The sequence below is a fragment of the Peromyscus maniculatus genome, chromosome 14 (genome assembly GCF_049852395.1).
Source record: "Peromyscus maniculatus bairdii isolate BWxNUB_F1_BW_parent chromosome 14, HU_Pman_BW_mat_3.1, whole genome shotgun sequence".
Lineage (NCBI taxonomy): Eukaryota > Metazoa > Chordata > Mammalia > Rodentia > Cricetidae > Peromyscus > Peromyscus maniculatus.
Window position 1 is genome coordinate 57,728,671 of NC_134865.1, and position 21,362 is coordinate 57,750,032.

Genomic DNA, 21,362 nt, shown 5'->3' on the forward strand with positions numbered 1-21,362 from the left:
CCGCCTCCTCTGCTTCCCAAGTACTGGGACTAAAGTTATGCTCCACCACACCCAACTCAATTATAATTTATATTTAAAAAAACTTGAAATTATCAACAAATTAACAAATCCATCCCTGGTGAAAAACTCTTAAACTCATCAATATTTCATTTAGAAAAAAAGGTTAAAAATTTAAAATTATTCAATACAGGCTTGGCTTTTTAAATTCAACTTTACTATAATGAAGAATGATTAGATAATGCACTGTATACATTTTACTCAATGGATCTTGATTTGCCAGCCATTCCTAACTCAAGAAGAGCAGGCTTAAACACTTTAGATCAGAGGCCAGGATGTTTTTTTACCAAGAGGCAGAAAGGAAATAGTTTATGCTTTTTAGGCCACATGGATTCTGTCACGACGGCGCATCCATTCGTTCTGAGCAAAGCAGCCACAATCTGTGCCACTATAGCTACGTCCCAATAAAACTTTATTTATGGACACTGATGACTGCACATGCTGTGGCTATGTCAAGAAGCCTTCTTTTGCTTTTTCCTAACCATGAAAGGATGTAAAGACCATTACCTCCCTGCTGCAGAGAAACAGACCCTCACCACTGTGTCTACTCCCAGGCTGTAGTTACAGCTTGGCTCCCCAAGCTCTCCTGGGTCAATCTGTCACCTGGGAACAGATTCAGACGAAGAATCTGGTTGAGAGGTCAACACTGGGGTCCTTGCAGGCTTCTACAATTCTAACTAACTCCTAGATGATCCTGCATACTGGCCCCACTTAAAAAAAAAATTTATGGGAGCTGGAAAGATGTCTCAGCAGTTAAGAACACTTGTTTCTTGTCCAGAAGACCTGGGTTTGGTTTCCAGCACTTCCGTGGGAGCTCAAAACCGTAATTGCTCATAACCAGTTCCAGCAATCCAGGCCTTCTTCTTGGTACCCACATGTACTGCACACATACAATGCACATGCATACATGGAGGGAAGACATTCATATAAAAACTTTTAAGTAAAATAAAATAAAAATTTTAATTTAAAATATTTTTAATTATGTGTAGTTGTGTGTGAGTGCGGGTGCACATCTGTGCACATGAGTGCAGGTGCTCACAGAAACCACATGTGTTGGATTCCCTTGGAGGTGGAGCCATGGGTAGCTGTGAGCCACCTGAGGAGGGTGTTGGAGACAGAATTCTTGAGCAGCTGTGTGGCTGTTAACCATTGGGCCATCTCTCACCCTCTACAGGCCTCACTTTTAAGAGCAGGGCTTCAGACTTTCAAGTACAAGCAAGAGAGCAAAGGGTTTAGAAGTCAAACCTACAGGGAAATCTCAGGGACAGGACAATTCTCCATGACAATTATTATACCTTTGAAAAGCTGCATTTGCATTATTTTTGACCAATAAATTGAAGCTTATTGCCATTAATCATATTGAAACAAAAGCTCTTCTCTTGAATTTGATCAAAATAGAAAATGTCTTTTTCCTATTTCTATTAAAAGATGAAACATTTTTCTATGATACAGTGACAGTTTCACTGCCACCTGAAACAATGGAAATCACAGAGGACACTATCAGAACAGGCTGCCCGGGGGCATGTATACAGAGGACACTATCAGAACAGGCTGCCTAGGGGCATGTATACAGAGGACACTATCAGAACAGGCTGCCTGGGGGCATGTATACAGAGGACACTATCAGAACAGGCTGCCTGGGGGCACGTATACAGAGGACACTATCAGAACAGGCTGGGGGGGGGCATGTATACAGATGACAGTTTTGATTAAGTTTTCTAAAAGTCCGAAGCACCATGCCCCGGTTTTGTGGCCTGAACGGAAAGAGCACACAAAGCCAACCAAGAGACAGCAAGCCTCATGCATCTCTTCTCTAGACTACGGTGTGATGTGACCGTAGTCACATTCTTCATTCCTGCCTGACCTCTTTAGAGACAGAATGCAGTCTGGAGTCCTGAGCTGAATTAAACGCTTCCTTCCCTAAATAGCTTTTTGTCAGGGTATTTTATCAGAGCTACAGAAATGAAACTAGGGAGATACTGTCAGACTCACAGCACAAAAGCCTAAGATTTAAAGCAAAGGGAAACAGACAATTCACTTTTTATTTTTGAGACAAGGTTCACGGTAGTGCAGGCTGACTGCAGACTTCCTATGTAGTTGAAGGTGACATTGAACTTCTCATCCTCCTGCCCAATGTGTAAGCATTCTGACAATTAAGCAACACTCCCACACGCCCCCAACAGACTTTCTTTTTTTCCTGGGTGTGTACAAGCCGAGGGCAATCTCAGGTGGTGTTCCTTTCTGAGAAGGGTCTCTCCCAGCTTGGAGATCACCAAGACTAGTCTCGCTGGCCTGTGTGCCCGAGGGACCCCCTGTCTTTATGCCTCTCCAGCACTGGGATTTTAAGCGCAAGTCAGCACACCCAGCTTTTTTAATTAATGAATTTACTATACTAATAATTTTTAGGTTAGAAACAAAAGGAAAGTATTTTATCATGGCATCTACATAAAAATGTGTCATATACTTCGTTTTAATTTGTTCTCTTTAAATATGTTTTAAAATTTTTTGTGACACATATTAGAAGTATTTAAAATTGAAGAATAGACAAAGGATGTGGATTTGGGATTTCTGTTGCCTTATTTCCTTACCCGTATTCTAACACAGTATCTTCAAAGTTTTTATCATTCTTTGAGAATTTCATGTACTTACACAATGTATTTTGATTGCACACACACCCCAGAACTTTTCTGGCCTTGACCTCAGGTTCTGTAGCTTGTGAGGCAAACACTTTATTGAGCCTCCCCAGGCCTCAAAGCAGACTTCGGACAGCAGGCATAACACAGGAGTGTCCTCCAGCTTGACTACCAGCTTTCTCTGAGGCTAGGAAGAGTGGCAGCTGTTTCTGATGAACACTGAACATCTGGCACTAGGCAAAACAATGGAATAAACCATCCCCTGCATGGGAGTGGCTTTAATAACCAACACAAACACCAGATTCAGGAGCACTAGGAAATCCAACTTGTACTGACTGGAAGAAGGACTTATCTTTCCCTTGTCTATATGATGCTTATGAACTTTTCATTTCTTGAACAAAGCAGAATATAGAAGACAATTTATTCACATGGAAGCCATGTTTTGATATTCCAACAGGACAGAATAGAAGTTCCGTGAGAACAGATGTTTTCATGTTATATTCTTAGCACACAAAATAGAATTTTACATAATAGGTACTTGATATTTATAGAATAAATTTATTCTTTATAATATCATAACTGAACAAATGTATCCTACGGTAGGCAAAAATATACAACCTAAAACACCAACATATGACATTAGTTTCACTATAATTTAATACAATAATGTATGTGTCCAATAAAAATATGTCAAATATCAAGCTGTCGTGGCACACGTCTTTCACCCTGGCATTCAGGAGCAACAAGTTTCTCTGTGAGTTCAAATACAGCCTAGTCTATAGAGAGAGTTCCAAGCCAACCAGGGTTATACTACAACAACATGCCTTAAGGGCTGGAGAGATGGCTCAGAGGTTAAGAGCACTGGTTGTTCTTCCAGAGGTTCTGAGTTCAATTCCCAGCAACCACATGGTGGCTCACAACCATCTATAATGAGATCTGGTGTATTCTTCTGGTGTGCAAACACTGTATACATAGTAAATAAATGAATCCTTCTGAAAAAGATTAAAAAAAAAAAAAAAAAAAAAAAAGAACATGTCTTAAAAACAAAAAACAAAGCCAGGTGGTGGTGGTGGTGGTGGTGGTGGTGGTGGTGGTGGTGGTGGTGGTGGTGGTGGTGGTGGTGGTGGTGGTGGTGGTGGTGGTGGTGGTGGTGGTGGTGGGCACACACCTTTAATCCCAGCACTAGGAAGGCAGAAGCAGGAGGATCTCTATGTACCTATGTACCTTAGTTCAAAGCCAGCCTGGTCTACAGAGGGAGTTCCATGACAGCCAGGGCTAAACAGAAAAACTCTGTCTCAAAAAACCAAAACAAACAAACAAAAAACAAGAAAAACAAAACAGCCGGGTGGTGGTGGTGCACGCCTTTGATCCCAGCACTCGGGAGGCAGAGGCAGGCGGATCTTTGTGAGTTCCAGGCCAGCCCCATCTACAGAGCGAGATCCAGGAAAGGCACAAAGCTACACAGAGAAACCCTGTCTTGGGGGAAAACAAAACAAAAAAAAAAAAAAAAAGAAAAACAAACAAAAAAAGAAGCAAGCAAATATGAAAATAAAAATAAGTCAATTTAGGAATAGGTTATGTATTTGTGACTAGTAATAAAAATACTCACATTTGGTTCAGAGGAATGGATTGAACTGTGTTTTTGACAGGGACTCATGTAGCCCAGGCTGGCCTTGAACATGCTATTTAGCTGAGGAATCCCTATGCTCAGTTTTATGCAGTGCTGGGGGACTGGACCCGGGATTTCATCCATGGAGAGGCTCTGCCAACCAAGCTACTCCTCAGCCTCAAGAGCACTCTTGCGTTCTGGGTGCTTCTGTGTTTGTTTGTTTTTAGAGACAGGGTTTCTCAGGGCAGCCCTGGCTGTCCTGGACCTCTGTAGACCAGGATGACTTCAAACTCAGAGATCCGCCTGCCTCTGCCTCCCGAGTGCTGGGGTTAAAGGCGTGCACCACCATGCCTGGCTCTGGTTTTGTGTCTGAAAAGATTATGAACAATACTCTTTGGTAGCAAAGCTAAAATAAATATAAACCCTCAAGGGAAGTTTAACTAGTGGTCACTTTATTTCTCTGAAGATAGACTGAATCTGTGCTTACACCCATCTTGGGTACCACTGGCTGAGATTTTGGTATCTCAGAAATAATAATTCCAAGTAAGTAAAACTTCAGGGCTGGAGAGAAGGCTCACTGGCCACAGGCACTTGTTGCTAAGCCTGAAGACCTGAGTTCAATCCCCAGGACCCACCTGGTAGAAGGAGAGAACCAACTCCTGTACCAAACCCTGAACGAAGCCTGTTTTCTTCTAAATCTAGAAACCTATGGTAAAGTTGAACTTGTAAGTTAGGTACAGTAAGAAATTCACAATAGGCCGGGCGGTGGTGGCGCACGCCTTTAATCCCAGCACTCGGGAGGCAGAGGCAGGTGGATCTTTGTGAGTTCGAGGCCAGCCTGGGCTACCAAGTGAGTTCCAGGATAGGCGCAAAGCTACACAGAGAAACCCTGTCTCAAAAAAAAAAAAAAACCAAAAAAAAAAAAAGAAATTCACAATAATAGTAAAATAGAACAGGGCTGGGGGGGATGGCTCAGTGATAAAGTACTTGTGTAGCATGCCCAGCACCGTAAAAATAAATAAGTAATAGATAAACACACTAACAATAACAATGTGCTGAACTAAAACTGCTAACATCACTTCTATTGTACTTGGTACCAGTGTTAAATATAATAAGGTTTCTTTGACGTAAACAATGCAATACTGTACAGTTAATTTGGTAATGTATGCAGCTATTGAGCAATGCCAAGCTACGGCATACAGCATGGATGCACTGGAGTAATTTGCAGCTTGGGTGGACCACAGTGACCTCATAGAGCAGTGTGAAACTTAAGATTTACCAGTTGCTTATTTCTGGAATTTTCCACATGACATTCTGACCTTAGTTGACTGTGGGTAACTCAAACTGAGTGACACAAGTCCACAGACACAGGCAGACAACTGTAACTGTGCTCAAAATTCTCATCAAAAAAAGTCTCCTCACTCTCTGCTGGTGGTGCCCTCCCAGGTCTCAGATTTCTGAGTCTTTGCTTACAGTCCCCACGAGCAGCAATGGCCTGTGCCCCAGCTCTTCCAGACAGCTCTCGGTGCCAAAGTCTCCCCTGTCACAACACTGAACAGGCCTCCCCTAAGCAAGCAACAGAGCAGCAGCTGGCGTGAGGTCCTGGCTACAACAGCCTTCCATTTTCTCCGTTCCTCTGGCGATTCCTTCGCCTCTTCTGCTGGTCTGCTTTCTACTCTGCTGTTACATGTTGGAATTATTCTCGATTCAGGGCTTCTCCTCACTCTTCACATTTCTGGGTGATAAAACTTGCACCACCCAAAACCACCTTTATGCTGACAACTCAAATTGTTCATCACCAAGTCAGAACACTCTAGTCCACGCCTGCACCAGCCAAACACATTCCTGCCGTCTCCTCTTGAACATTTCAAAGAGAATTTAGATTAAACTTGCGATGTTTAGCCTCGCAACCTGCTCCACCTCTAATCTGGTCTTGCAACATCATCCACTTGGACAAGGAGGTCAGAAAACTAGGAGTTACCTTTGATATACCTCTCCCAAAACAGCCCTCCACCAGGCCCTGTCGACTTTCCCTCCACATTGTTCTGTTTCATTTGAGGTAGCCCAGGCTACACTATCTAGCCTTGCACCAGTGCCGGTCCTCCTGCCTTGGTCTTGAGTACCGGGTTATGTGCACAGGACGCTCCACCCAGCCCCAAGGCTTTCACGCTCCTAGGTAACCCTTCCTTCTCAGGTGCTGCGGTCTTCTTCTTAACTGTCTGGCTCTGTGGAGTTCCCAGCACTCCAGCCCAGTCAGTCCATTCTCCAAACTGCAACTAGAGAAGTCCTTCGAAAACACAACAGGATATGACACACAGCATCCCAAAGACAAGGAACAGGAAACATCCAACTATGTCCAGCTGGTGCTGGGACAGAGCAAAGCTCCAAACAGACATGTAAGACCTGGCCACTACTTCCTTCCCAGCTCCATCTCCCCGATTCCTAGCCTGCTGCCACCTGACAGAGGAAACGACAAGTTACTTCTTCACTCTCTCATTTGACATGTTCAGACTTCAGACTCATTTTATCAAGAACGTCTGCTGACCTCCCTGACAAAATCAAATCGCCCAGGATCACTTCTTGCACATCTTGTACTTCTCCATAAGAGCTACATTAAAATTTTATGTGTTTGTATGATGATCTACTTCTCTAACACATCTGCTTTTTCCTATCATTGTACCCTGAGGGCCTGGTACAGTCCCTAGCAAACAATAAGCATTCAAACAAAATGTGTTGAGTGATTTATGTAGGAACTATTGTTTCATTAAAGCAAGTTACTACCTGATTCTGTATAATTTTTAAAAAATGTTATGTGTATGAGTGTTTTGCCTGGCTATAAATCTGTGCACCACATGCATGCCTGGTGCTTGAGGAGGCCAGGAGAGGGAGTCAGATGCCCTAGTACTTGAGTTACAGGCAGCTGTAAGCCACCATGTGGATGCTGAGAATCTAACCCAGGACCTCTGGAAGAGCAGCCAGTGCTCTTAACCACTGAGCATCCCTCATTCTGATTCTGATTCTGAGTAACTCTGGACAAATCTAGCAGAACACACTGTATAAACATCCATAAACTTGTTACTGTGGATGAAAACACTGTAAAAGGAGCTGGAGGGATGGGTCAATGGGGACCGCACATGCCATGCAAACACAAGGACTTGATTTGGAGCCTTGGAATCCAAGTCAAAATACCTGGTGCACACTTGTGATCTCAAAACTGGAGAGGCAGAGGCCAGAAGACCCCTGGGGCTCGCTGGCCAGCCAGTCTAGCCTGACTGGTGACCTCCTGTCTCAAAGAGATGGATGGCCGGGCAGTAGTGGTGCACGCCTTTAATCGCAGCACTCAGGAGGCAGAGCCAGGTGGATCTCTGTGAGTTCGAGGCCAGCCTGGGCTACAGAACAAGATCCAGGACAGGCACCAAAGCTACACAGAGAAACCCTGTCTCGAAACCGCTCCTCCCCCCAACAAGGAGATGGATGGCATTCCTGAACATGACACCAAGGTTATGCTTTAATTTCCATCTGTACAGGTGAGCACCTGTGTATACATACAGTCATTGAAGGGAGAGGCTGGGGAGCTCAGTGGTAAAATAAATACCTGCTGTGCGGGCCCGAAGATGTGAGATCCCTAGCATGGACAGAAAACCCGGGGTGTGGCGGCCCACACCTGTAGCTGCAACAATGGGGGAGGCAGAGATGGGCAGATGAGGCAGGGGTATTGCTGGACAGCCAGTCTGGCAGAAGCAGTGGGCCCCAGGTTTCACACACGCCATTAAAAAGTCTACAACGTAAGATACTTTAAGGGAGTAAAAGCCCACCTTCATTCTCATTTCTGAGGTGACTACTATTGATAGTTGAATGAACCGGGTGTGGTGTGGCGTGGTGTCGGCCTGTAATCCCAGCAGTCAGGCTGAGGCATTGGGATACCATGAGTATGAGGCGATCCTGGGCTACATCTCCAAAGACCAAATTTACTCTGCATCTTATTGATGTGCATGTGTGTCAACACACTTGGAGTTCATGGGCTTGAAGACTTGTTCCAGAGTCTTGAAGCCACTGAACTCACGACAACCTCAGGCTGTTGTCCGCACACAAGCTGCCACCCCCCACACAGTAAAAGGCGGCCACGGAGCCCCAGCCGGCCTCCTGACTCCAGCAAACCCGGCGCTTACCTGCGCCGTTCTCCGCCATTCTCGTGCTCATTAAACAGGCGATAAACTTGTTATCCACTTGCTGGAGAACCTGCCATTCATTGAGATAAATAACGTGAGCCTAACAAAAATCAGCAAAGGCTTAGCTGCATAAAGAGCACACTTTCCACGCTAACACCCATAGCCAAGACCCAGCGAGGAGCCGGCCCGAGGGCTCCACAGGTGAAGGTGCTTGTCACCTGATACTGAGTTTCACCTTTGGGATTCACGTGGAGAGGGAACGGACCTCCCGTGTGCTCTCCGGCACAGATGTGAGCTCACCCCCATCAACACCAGCAAGACTTGTTTTCAAAGACAGAGTAAGGTGCTGCCGGCTGTGAGGCAGTCCTGGCGTAGGATAAAAGGACGGGTAAGGGGCCAGCTTGAGGGCAGGAAGGGAAGCGAGCTGGCGACGCCAGAGTACTTCCGCAACGTTTCCAGCAGAGACACTCTCGGCAACACATGACCAGAGACTGCTAATGAATAGAACTAAAACCATTTGTTTATCTTCTTCAAGACATGGTCTCAGTGTGTAGCCCTGTCTGACTTGGAACTCCATGTAGCCCAGGCTGGCCTCCATCACACAGAGATCCTCCTGTCTCTGCCTCCCAAGCACTGGGATTAAAGGTGTGCGCCACCACGCATCACCTAAAGTACAAATTCTCAACCGTGAAAAGCAAGAAAAGCCTTTTGGAGGAGCTAGTCTAAGGCAGCAGCAGAGGCCACCAGCAGCTCAGACTGTGGAGGCTCCTCTCTGTGCAGGCCCAGCTCCCAGAGGTCTCTTTCTGGACAACCCTTCCCTGCTCTAAGCCCAGATCAACCCCTGGTAGGCGTCTACTTAGCATTGTCTTATGGCCTAGTCTGTTTCCAAAGCCGCAGGCAAGGCGACTAAGACAGCCAAAGCGGTGTACAGAGGACACGGCAGAAAAGCACAAGAGACAGGGCTGTCCCTCTTGTTAATCAGCTTCCCAGTCTGCAGCCTCCTTAACCTCTGCAGCCTCACACAGAGGGTCACTGAAAAGTGAGTCGTTTTGCACAGTTAAAGACAATGCTGATTTATAAGTAATTTCTTGGCATTTGTCATAGTGTTATAAAATATAAAATCCAAATGTAATTCCCTGCAGAAATGTTAGAAGTCCTTGGCATTATCAGCATGAACCATAATTCATTCCCTGAAAACCTGTTTGCACACACAATTAAGGATATTTTTCTTTGCTACTGAAATTAATCTGCATTTTTTTTCTGATGATTAAAGTTCAAGTTTCCAGCAGTGCTGTGGTGGCGGTGGACACCTTTAATATCAGCACTTGAGAGCAGAGGCAGGTGGATCTCTGTGAGTTTGACGCCAGCCTGGCCTATAGAGCAAGTTCCAGGACAGCCAGGGCTACACAGAGAAACCCTGTCTCAAAAACAAAAAACAAACAAACAAAAAAACCTATGATAATAATAACAATATTATTAATTTAAGATTCCAGCCAGATTAAAAACAAAGAAACACATGTGTAATGGCTATTTTGGGTTGTCAACTTGACTACATCTGGAATTAACTAAAACCCAAGAGGCTCATATACCTGTGAGGGATTTTTTTCTTAATTAAATTATTTAAAGTGGGAAGACCCACTTTTAATTCAGACTTTTTGAGGTGAGAAGATACACCTTTAATCCAGATCTTTTGAGGCGGGAAGATCTACCTTTAGTCTGGGCCCCAGCTCCCGCTGGCAGCCTATTAAAGGACATGGAAAAAGGAAGCTTGCTCTCTTTTCCAGCTCGCCCTCACTCTCCATGGCAAGTCCATTCCTTCACTGGCATTAGATTCTACTTCTTCGGGATTCCTGTGCAAACTCAAGACCGGCTGAGACATCAGCCTGGTGGACTGAACAATGACAGGCTTCTTGGACCTTCCGTTGGTAGACAGCCACTGCTGGACTAGCTGGACCACAGCCCACGCCATTCCAATAAATCTATCGCTCAATCAATTCTGGTCCTCTAGAGAAGCCTAATACAACAGGCCTTGACTGATACAGTCTCTTTCATTAAAAAAAAAAAATCCAATTTCAGGAAAGTTAGTCTAGTTTAAACATTACATGGATTTCAATGTTGCTTTTACCTGCATTGAATGAATCATTTCTTTGGTGAAGCGGTAGGGATATAGTACGTTGTGAATTTTAACTGCTAAGCTCTCAGCCTGGCCACTGCTGACATCAACAGCAACCTAGAAAGACCCAGTAAAAGCATAATTTAATTTTTAATGTCTGTGGAACTGTTTTACCAATGATTTCAAAGTCCTTTAAAATACTCATTTTTTTTCGGGGGGGCGGGGGGAGCTTGGAATATATAGGTCCATAGTAGAGTACTGCCCAGCATATGCAAGGTCCTAGTTTCAATTCCCAGCACTGCAAAAAATAAAACCACAACCAAACAAGTATTTTCATATATCCTACTAGAAACAGGATGAATGTAGGAGACCTACAGATCCAAAAGGCTCTAAGAGTAAGTTGTCTAAATTAACACATTTTTTATAAACACTGACAAAAGCCAGCATTATTTCAGAACAATTTGTCTATGCTTCATGACTAAGTCCTTAAAGGCATCTTAAGTGAAGAATCAGCAGTCAAATGCTCGTCTGTTACCCACGCTCATTAACACACTCGGTACACGCTGTGACAATGCATCAAAGGAGGGAACACTGCCAGGACACCGGAACTGTCCCTGCAGACGAAATGACACTCTCTGGAATGGTTAACACTGACTATCACTACCCTGTAAGACAGGAGAAATACACTCACTCTTCACACTCAATATACAGGTTTAATACAAAATTCTAGAACTTTCCAAAATGCTGACTTATCCTCTCTACATTAAACACTAATTTCCAAGTAAGTCATCTAGAAATCTGCCTACTTTCCATTCATAATTACAAATTCATATACTCATGCGTGCCCATTACCCAGCTTAAATCAAGTTCAAATTTATAAACAGGCAAAGAAAAAGGACTGCAGACCCACCTCTGGGTGCCGGGCAAATACTGGATTGCTCCATTCTGAAAACAACGACTGGAGTGAGTCACTGACAACGGGAGCATCCACAGCATCTAGGACAAAGGGGGACAGCTGCCATCAAGATCCCAGAAGAGTGTGTCCTCTCCTATTCAGCCACAGCCTCAGGACCAAAGATTAGACACACTGTCTCTACAGTCTACAAATGCTCACACTGTCTCTACAGTCTACAAATGCTCAGAGGCTGTACTTCATGCCTACATTTGTTCTGATGTTACTCCTTTGGTTTTAGAGACAGGGTCTTACTATGTAACTCTGGCTGGACTAGAACTCACTCTGCAGACCAGACCAGGCTGGCCTCAAACTTACAAAGACTCTTGCCTTTGCCTCCTGAGTGCTGAGATTAAAGGAGTGCGCTACCACTGCCCAGCTTAATGCTACTTTCTAAACTAGTATTATGACTGTATTTTCTGAGACAGCTTTTCTCCACCAGAAGAGCAATTCTCAACCTTCCTAACGCTGTGACCCTTTAATACAGTTCCTCATGCTGTGACTCCCCCAATCATAAAACTATTCCGTTGCTACTTTGTAACTGTAATTTTGCTACTGTTATGTATGTAATTTAAATATCTAATGTGCAATGCCACCCACAGGTTGAGAACCACTGGTCTACAACAACGTTTCAGGGGCCTGGAGAGATGGCTCAGAGGTTAAGAGGGCCTGCTGCTCTTGCAGAGGACCCAAATCTGGTTTCTGACACCACATGGTGGTTCACAACCTTCTGTAACTCCAGTTCCAGAGACTCTGATGCCCTCCCTGGCCAAAGGCACTGCATGCACATGGTTCACAGACATGCACGCAGGCAAAAACACCCATACAAAAAATAAAACTAAGTAAGTCTTAAAACAAATTATTTCCAAGTGTGTGTACAGAAAAAAATTATAGTTCAAATTTTGTTGCCTTTTGATAAAAATATACTTAATCTATTTTTAAAAACAACAAAAACAATAGGTTTCTTCAGCTTTTTTAAAAAGAATTTTACTGTAATATGGAGAAACTCAATCTTTAAAAATAAGAAACATTTCCCCAGTCACAGACACCACAGCCTGTGCATAATCACCCAGCACTAACTTCTAGTCTGGAAAAGCAATTTCTGATCTAAATGCATGTACTGATCGCTTCGTTCTGCCGTTAAACAGAGCCGTGGGGAGTTCCCGGTTCCCGCGGCACAGCTGGTGCCCATCAGGCTTCAGAGAGAACGCATCCTGCTCAGGCTCTGCAGTAAGCGGACAGGGTGCACAGGAGTCTCCACACTCTACATCCTCTGGTACTGCTCTCACCTCTGCTGCTCTGCCTCAGCGCAGGCCTCTCTTCCTCAGCTCTTGGAAGGAAAGGAAGAATAAGATCACTTCTAAAAGGATGGCACCTGTACTGAACCCCTAAACGAAAAAGAAAAACTCAACATACAAATAAACTATTAAAAATAATGTCAAATCTCTTTCTCTACAAACTAAACGAAGACATAAGGCACACTACTAAATACTACATGGAAAATCAGAATTTTCGATGAAATTATCTGTTAACGTATTTACATGAACACATCTCTTTGTCCATATATGTGATTTTCAATGGCACAATGTGCAGGTTGCAGGGACATATTAGGCAATGTCTTTAGACATTTCTCATGGTCGTATCTTAGGTAAATGATGCAGCTACTAGACTCCAGCAGATAAAGTCTGGGGTGTTGCTAAATGTCTTACAAGGCATAGTCAGTCAGAACAGCCTTGTCTGACACACAGTTGTACTTTATGATCACCCACAACCTGGTGCAGCCTTCACAAATGATCTCTGATCCACAATCTCCATCCCTACATAACCCTGATTTCACTGTATTATGGAGCTATCCATAGTAGACTGAAATGCTGAGAAGTCGGGTAAGCTTCAATGTGACAACACCCACCACAGTGTAACAAACAACAAGTGCTGAATGAGTAAGTGCAAAGACGGATGAGCAGCAGGGCTGGAGAGATGGCTCGGCAGTTAAGAACACCGGCTGTTCTTCTAGAGGTCCCGAGTTCAGTTCCCAGCACCCCACCACATGGTGGCTCACAACCATCGATAATGGGATCTAATGCCCTCTTCCTGCATGCAGGCATACATGCAGACAGATCACTCATACATACAAATAAATCAATCTTAAAAAAAAAAAAAAGATGAATTAGTGGGTGAAAGGTACTCTATTCACACACCAAAGTCTGGGAAGATACAGCCTAAATTCTAACCATCTGAAGGAAGAGCAGATCTGAGTTGTAGAAACAACTGTGAAGACAGTTTTGAAAAGGGGAGAACATGGGGCCTAGAGCACCAGTTATACTTCCAGAGGATCTGAGTTCAATTCCCAGCACCCACATGGCGGCTCACAACCATCTGGAACTCTAGTTCCACGGGATTTGATGCCCTCTTCTGGCCTCCATGGGCATGAGGCATGAACATGATACACAGAATACATACAGGCAAAAACATTCAAATGCATATAATAAAAAAAGTTAAGCTGGGCGGTGGTGGCGCACGCCTTTAATCCCAGCACTCGGGAGGCAGAGCCAGGAGGATCTCTGTGAGTTCGAGGCCAGCCTGGGCTACCAAGTGAGTTCCAGGAAAGGCACAACGCTACACAGAGAAACCCTGTCTCGAAAAATCAAAAAAAAAAAAAAAAAAAAAAAAAAAAAAAAAAAAAAGTTAAAAAGGAGGGGAAGGAACACATAAGAGAACTATTGAAAGACAAGCCTAACAGACAAAAACTAAAGCAAGAGATTAGCTAAAATAAAGGTGTATAATTCAGAATAAAAGAAATTGAGGCTGGGCAGTGATGGCACACACCTTTTATCCCAGCACTTGGGAGGCAGAGGCAGGCGGATCTCTGAGTTCAAAGGCAGTCAGGTCTACAGATCAAGTTCCAGGACAGCCAGGGCTACACAGAGAAACCCTGTCTCAAAAATAAATAGATAGATAGATAGATAGATAGATAGATAGATAGATAGATAGATAGATAGATAGATAAAATGAGAGAGAGAGAGACTGATTGAGTGAGCTGGGACTGTAGCTCAGTAGTAAAATGTTTAACATATAAGCTGTGCATTGAAAAAAGAAGATATTTTTAAAGGAAAAAAACCCATGGGTTAGGGATATGACATTACTCTAAATTTACCTTTATATAATAAAATTCTGGTTTCATGTAGCCCAACTGGCCTCAAGCTGTCCCTGAGGATGACCTTCAATTCCTGATTTTCCTGCCTCCACCTCCCAAGTGCTAGAATTAGTGTAGCTTCACTGTTTCTCTTAGTAATTTATTGCATGTTTACATTTCCATGTGTGGGTCAATCGTGTCCTAATGTCCCCCTGTGAAGAGCCAACTCGATGTGAATGGAGGGTGTGAGGTGCCATCTTTTCAATGAACTGGTTTTGATGGCAAAGTTGTTTTCCATTTGGAGCTTGACTGGTCATCCAGCTGGTTGGGTGCACTGAAGCAGTTTCCACATCTCCATCTATTTAACAGGAGCAGATGTTTATGCTGAGCCTGGCAGCTAAGATCCCCTCCTTTGTTTTGGCAACAACCACCCCACAGTTGAACGTAATCCAGTTGTTTTTTGGCACTGTATCAGAAGCAGTTACATTTCAGGAAGATGAGGTGTCAGTGCCTTAGATGTGCCTCTCTGATAAGACTCAGCACATACAAACCAGTCCATGTGACCTAGACTGAAAAGCACATAAAGATGCCTTCGGAGCGACTGGAGAGCCTCAGAGCGATACTGAAAACAAAGGGTTTTCTCCTCCTATGAAATTCTCTAGAAGTTACAACAGTAATTCCTTTTTCCCATAAGAAAGGAAATTTGAAAAGCATTTAAAACTAAAGGATTTATTTAACAACAGAGCCTCCAACTAGAAATATTTATCCTAAGGAGACATTATAATATGCAATTATATTCATACAATTTACATTCTTTTACAGCATGCGAGACTTAACAGGGATGCATATTTAGTGTTTATCCTACCAGTGAAAGCTGAGATTACAGCCAGATGGGAATCAGCTTTACGGCTCCCAACATCTGGCTCTCAACACACTGCCAAAACAATGTCACTTTTAATGTTGCCCGAAACCTGAGAACTCTGAGTCCTAGACCAGGCTCTGGTGTTGCTTTATGGTGTGATCTGAAAACCACATTATTACACACTTCTTGTATCAGAAATGTATCAAGTGGATTGATACATGCATTATAATAAAGTACATTTGAAAAATATAGTTATGAAGGCACCTATCTAGCCTATATTTTGGAATATGTTTGGCCAAATCCTACTTTCTAGGGGAAACTCATAAAATCCCACTGCACTGACCTATATATCTTCCTGGAAACTTAAGATATGTAAAGAATCTTCCCAACCCTAGGCTGGTAGCCACAGACGGAAGCAGTCATGTCTCTAAAGACAAACTTTCAGAAGTATATTTGGGAAGAAAGGGAAAACAGGATAGATAAGTACTGTGGGTCTTTTTAGCCATTAACAGCACAATTTTATTAAAGTGAAGTCCCACCCCACATACACACATGTGTCTTAGACACGTGTAAATACCTTTATATTCTTTATCTCTAAATTCTTACATTTAAATATTGTTAAACCTAAAGAATCTCCATAAGCCTTAACCACAGTACAGGTTTTTTAATTGGCCTTCAGAAACTGGGTGTTGTGGTACATACTTTTAATTCTAGCATTTGGAAGCAGGACCTATCATGAGTTCAAGACCAACCTGGCTACAGAGAGAGTTTGAGGCCAGCCTGGGCTACATAGCAAGACCCTGTCTCAATATTCCCAACCTCAAACAATAAAACACAGCTTTGCAATGCTATGTGCTGAGGCTGCCACCTCTGTGAACAATTATATTGCTCTCTGTTCATTGTTCCTTTTCAAAAACATTTCACACCGGTGAATACTACATTCTTACCGTTCCCAAGTAGGACATCCACAGCCACAGTTGTCAGGTCTTTAGTACAAGCAGTCTGAACATCTTCAGTAGGAGCAATGAATGTGCTGAGTCCTGTAGTTCTGTTGATGTAAACCATTCTTCCCAGGGTGACATCAAAGTGCTGGTGCCAGCCCACAGAGTGTGTACCTGAGTCTTCATTTTCGGAACGAGACCTTGCTTTAGATTCATCATTCCGGGAACAAATTCCATCTTGGCTGGCAGTGGTATCTTCGACCCAACTCATGATCCTTCTACTGGGAGAATCAGGATTCCCTGTATGTTGCTCTGAAGATTTGATGAGAACGCCTGAATCTTTACTGATTTTAGAATCATCACAGGGTAACAGCACAGGAGTTTCTGGTTTCTCTGTGTCATCCACTGTATTGTTGGAATGTATTGCACTGTTAAGGAGGGAATCAGCCTGTGTGGCAGAGTCTGGTATTAGAAGCATGCCACTCTCTATTTTTTCATGTTTGTTTTTAAATAATTCACAAAAATGTAAGTCTAACTTACTAGTGCCCCGGCTACTGTCTGGAAGTTCACTAATATGGCCTATTTGCATCTCTTTTTCAGAACCTTTCAGTCGGGATAATTTAGAAGCCAGTGATTCCATGGGCTTCTCAACATTGGAAGGTTTTCTGTTACAGTGAGATAATTCTGCCAGAGTGATGGGACTTTCTCTCAAATGAGGCATCTGTTCTGAGCAATCTTCTTTGGAAAATGGACATTTCTCTGAGTACAGGATGTGACTTGCTGGTTGACAACTATTGTAAGAATCACTGTGCTCGGCAGTAGTGATCTTACCACCACCAGAGACATCTGCGTGACTCTTGTTTTCCAGAAGAATGTCAGGTTCGACCCGAGGATCGCTGTGGGTCCTGACTTCGATGCTATTTTCCCCTTCTGTATCTAGAGAACTGTTAATCTTCCCATACTGCCTCTTAAACTTCTCTAAAGATCCTACTTGTGAATGCAAGCTTAGCTTCCTACGGACCATGTGTCTGGAGGAACGCATGATCTTATCTGTTCTCTTTCTACCGTCTGAAGCAGATCTACCCCATGGGAAGGAGGATGTAGCAGGCAGAAAACAATCCGTGTGTGATCCTGCACCACCTTCCTGGAAAAGGGCCAAGCTCTCATCCGCCGCTACTGGGTTCTTCTCTGTCCCATAACCTGTATTTGTCCTGCAGAACTTTTTGTGGGGCAGCTGAACAGATTCTGTACTTAAAGTGCTTGTTAAATCTGTGTCTGGAGTCTCAAGTGTGTGGTATGCTCTATTTCCAAATGTTTCCTGGGCACTTACAGGGCCAGGGCGAACATAATTTTTAAATGAATGTTCTGTTTCAGTTGACTTGGTGTACTCATTTTGTACCACATGAGTGATGAAGCCAGTGGAGCATAATTTAACTTGTCCATGACTAAAAACATTTACTCTCCCGTGCCTACTAGGCTCTTGTTTTCTTTGTTCCTTCTTTCTCTGTGTACCCTGTACTCTAAATACTGCTGTCTCAAAAGGCAGAGTTTGGTACCCCACTTCAGTAGCATCTCTCTGTTTTTCTAGTAGACTCTGAATCCCACTAGTCTGGGGAATGTTGGCAGCCATGACATTAACAGCAGTACTTATTTTCTGTATTTCTAGATCTGCCTCACTCTCCTCAAAGATATGATGTGTCCAAATAGGGCTTGAAAACATTTTTGGGCTAGTTCCAAGTGGACTTTCTGAAGTCTTTTGTTCCAAGAAAGATTTCTGATGTTTCTCGTTTTCTCCGGATCGTGATTCTTCAACTACCTCTTTTTCCGACACCCTTGATTCTAAGTGAGCGCTGTCTTTGCTGTGTGACGGTGACTCTGTCATTTTACCACAGCCCAGGCCATCTGCTTCACAGCTGCACAATGAGTCGGTTGTCTTTTCTCTGCTAGCTTCTGAATCCCCAGAATTCTGTGTGTTTGTATTTTCTACAGTAGCTCTTCTTTTCACAGCTTTCGACTGCAAATTAAACATTTCATAGGAATCCAAAATATTATTGCACGCTTCCTGGAAACTGCTCTGGTCACACTTCTCATGAGTGGATGTATGTGTCTGAAGAGTAGCACCAAACAAACTGAAATCATTCTCTTCATTAAATTCCTTAATATCTTCACCTGATAATTCTACAAATAGTTTTTCTTGCTTTAAAAACCGTTTCACGCCTTCCTGAATACAAACCAACAGGGTATCCCAGTTCTGAAACTCAATCAGAGTTTTGGCTGGCTCCAGGCACACGTCATATTCACAGACCCGGCTCTGCACATTGATAACATATATCCCATGGAGTTCTGGGCCAGAACGACGCCGAGGACTTGAATTCATCTGCCTATTGGCAGAGCCATTCTTCGGCCTATATATGATACTTTCTTTTCTTAATAAAAAGTCAATGAGTTTATGCAACTTTGTCCTCAAAACCAGTCTTCTGTTCACAAACAAAAACTGCATATTCTTATTGTAGTGTGCTTCAGAGCTAATGTAGCCACTAAACTCAAACTCTTTATATTTAAAATGTACTTCTCTTAACTTTTGGGACTTGCCTAGTCCATAAATTTGACAAAATCGAGAACATATGTCTTTGGTTTTGGGGAGCTGGAGAACCATGGCACCAGAAACATCATTCCTCAAAGAGAACGAGATGGAAGGGTGCATGAGGGACAGGGCTTCCACCCTCTGCCTAACCTTCTCAAACTCCAGTCTAGGATCCATGCTTCTCCTCCTCACAGGGAGCTGGGAAAACAGGTTATACACTGTTACTGTCGTCCCCACACTTGGTCTAGTCAAATCAGCTTCACAAGCATGTAGGGCTTTCCCATTCTGAAACATTTTCACGAAGGTTTTCATAGTTGTGTTTTTCTTGGATAAAATTTCCACAGCACTGGCCATATCAGCTATACTTGCCAAGGCCTCTCCTCGGAAACCATAAAACTTTGGGTTCTCCAAATCCTGTACTGAGCTGCATTTACTGGTAAAATACCGGTTCCCCACCTTCTCTACATCATCCCCCGACATCCCAAATCCATTGTCTATCACTTGAACCTGGAAGGTTTCCATATTCACTCTGATGGCCACACATTTTGCTTCAGCGTCAATACTGTTGAGGATAAGTTCCTCAACACACTGGCCTAAGGAGATGACGGCCAAACCGGAACGCAATTTGGCTTGTACTTCATCTGACAAACACTTGATCATGGCAGGTAGACATGTGGAGAGAATCCCAGACACTGGCTTCCTTCTCTGACTGGAAATAACCACCTATGAGAAAAAACAAAACAAAACAAAACATATACCCTATCAAAACTCAGTTATACAGCAATACTCAATTCTCGCAAGTATTATGAAGAACAGTTTGAGGAAAATAAACTATTAAACCAAAATATGAAACAGAAGTACACTCCTAATTTTCAAACAGCACACAAAACTCATGCCTGGTATAATGGACTTCAATTCCAAAGAAGCATTCATAATTTCATAATTCTCCCTGTTCCTAAAGTGAATGCCCTAAAGTGAAATCCTAATTATACTTGATGTTGACCCGTAAAGGCACTATGCAAAATTCTAAGCACTTCACTAAAAACAGATGCCTAAATTAAATTCAGCTAAGAAACATTAACTAGAAATTATTCATGAAAAAAGTCCAAGTTGGTTTCATAACGTTTATACATTACACAATATCCGTGGCTTTTAGAAAAACTTTGATGTGCTAAGACACTTTAAGCAAGAAAGTAAAACAATAGGAATTAAAAAGTCAAAAATATCAAGGAAAAAACAGATATTAAGCGATTGCTATTGTCACAATTACTTCTCAGAGGAGTCGGGGGTGTGGGGTGAGGATAAAGCAGGGAAATTCCTTTGCTTGTAAGTTTTTTACCATTTGCTATTTAAATCCTGCTCGTGTGTTGATGAAAAGCCCTTATTACTCATATTCTTTTGTACTGATACTCTCGGTCTTTATAGACCCTCCCCAGAACACAACTTGGCAATGATAAGGATGGTCTGGGGTTGTCTGAACCTGAATTCAAGTTTTCTTGCAGGTACAAATAAACCCCGAGAGTCTAGGTCATTAAAGGTCTGGCTTCCTTCTTCATGAGCGATAAGAGCTGGAGACAGGGCGGGTTTTTTAAAGCCTGGGGAAACTGGGGCTACGGTTGCTTTCTAAGACAATGAACTTGGCGTCCGTTGGCAAACGGGGAGAATGTTTAACAAGCATTCCGATTTGTTACACCGCAGACCTAGGGTCCAGCCAGCCCAGCGGCCCGTGCAGGAAGCCCGCGCCTGCGCACTCCCCCCGCCCCGCCGCTCCCGAGGCCCCTCCTTCCGGGGGCCCCGGGCACCTCCAGGCAGGCCCGCGGCCGTCACCACAGCTCTTCTGGTGTTTTCGAGCTCCCGGGACCATATGTCAACACGTGCTTTCCCCCTTCACCTCGAACGTCCTCCATCTACTCTCACGGAACAACCGCCTCCGACGCCGGACGCGCGCTCTAGAGCGAGCATGCGCTCCCGCGACGCCGCGAGCCCGCTGCTGCACATCTAGTGCGCAGGCGCCAAGGTGGCCCGGCTGGGAACTTGCACCTTTTCACCACTTGCACCTTTTCACCTGGCTCGTGCCTAATTCTCTTTTGGTGACTGGGTGATAGGCTGTTTCCAATAAGTTTTGCTTTGTTCTCTTTCTCGTTCTCTTCTCCTTTGCATGTACTAATATTTGGTCCCGACTTATATTTTGTTTTTTGAGTTTTATTTTTTGGTTTTTCGAGACAAGGTTTCTCTGTGTAGCTTTGGAGCTTGTCCTGGATCTCACTCTGTAGATCAGGCTGACCTTGAACTCACAGAGATCCACCTGC

General features: G+C 43.6%; 1 protein-coding gene across 7 annotated transcripts in view; it reads right to left on the reverse strand.

Moving 5' to 3' along the window:
- The window catches only part of Mlh3 (mutL homolog 3), a 37,726-nt gene extending 16,683 nt beyond the window's left edge, over positions 1-21,043 (reverse strand). Inside the window, exons 1-6 of one of the 7 annotated variants that reach the window (XM_006982836.4) lie at positions 20,945-21,043; positions 16,476-19,776; positions 12,823-12,921; positions 11,492-11,577; positions 10,594-10,698; positions 8,469-8,538 (exon numbers count right to left, since the gene is read on the reverse strand). In XM_006982836.4, coding sequence (XP_006982898.2) covers positions 8,469-8,538; positions 10,594-10,698; positions 11,492-11,577; positions 12,823-12,921; positions 16,476-19,713 — 3,598 coding nt within the window. In that variant the 5' untranslated portion in view covers positions 19,714-19,776; positions 20,945-21,043. Of the gene's footprint in view, positions 1-8,468; positions 8,539-10,593; positions 10,699-11,491; positions 11,578-12,822; positions 12,922-16,475; positions 19,777-20,392; positions 20,756-20,855 lie in introns of those variants that run through there. The other 6 variants (XM_016001405.3, XM_016001404.3, XM_076551081.1 and 3 more) reach the window with 6 other exon arrangements.
- Between the last annotated feature and the right edge of the window lie 319 nt (positions 21,044-21,362).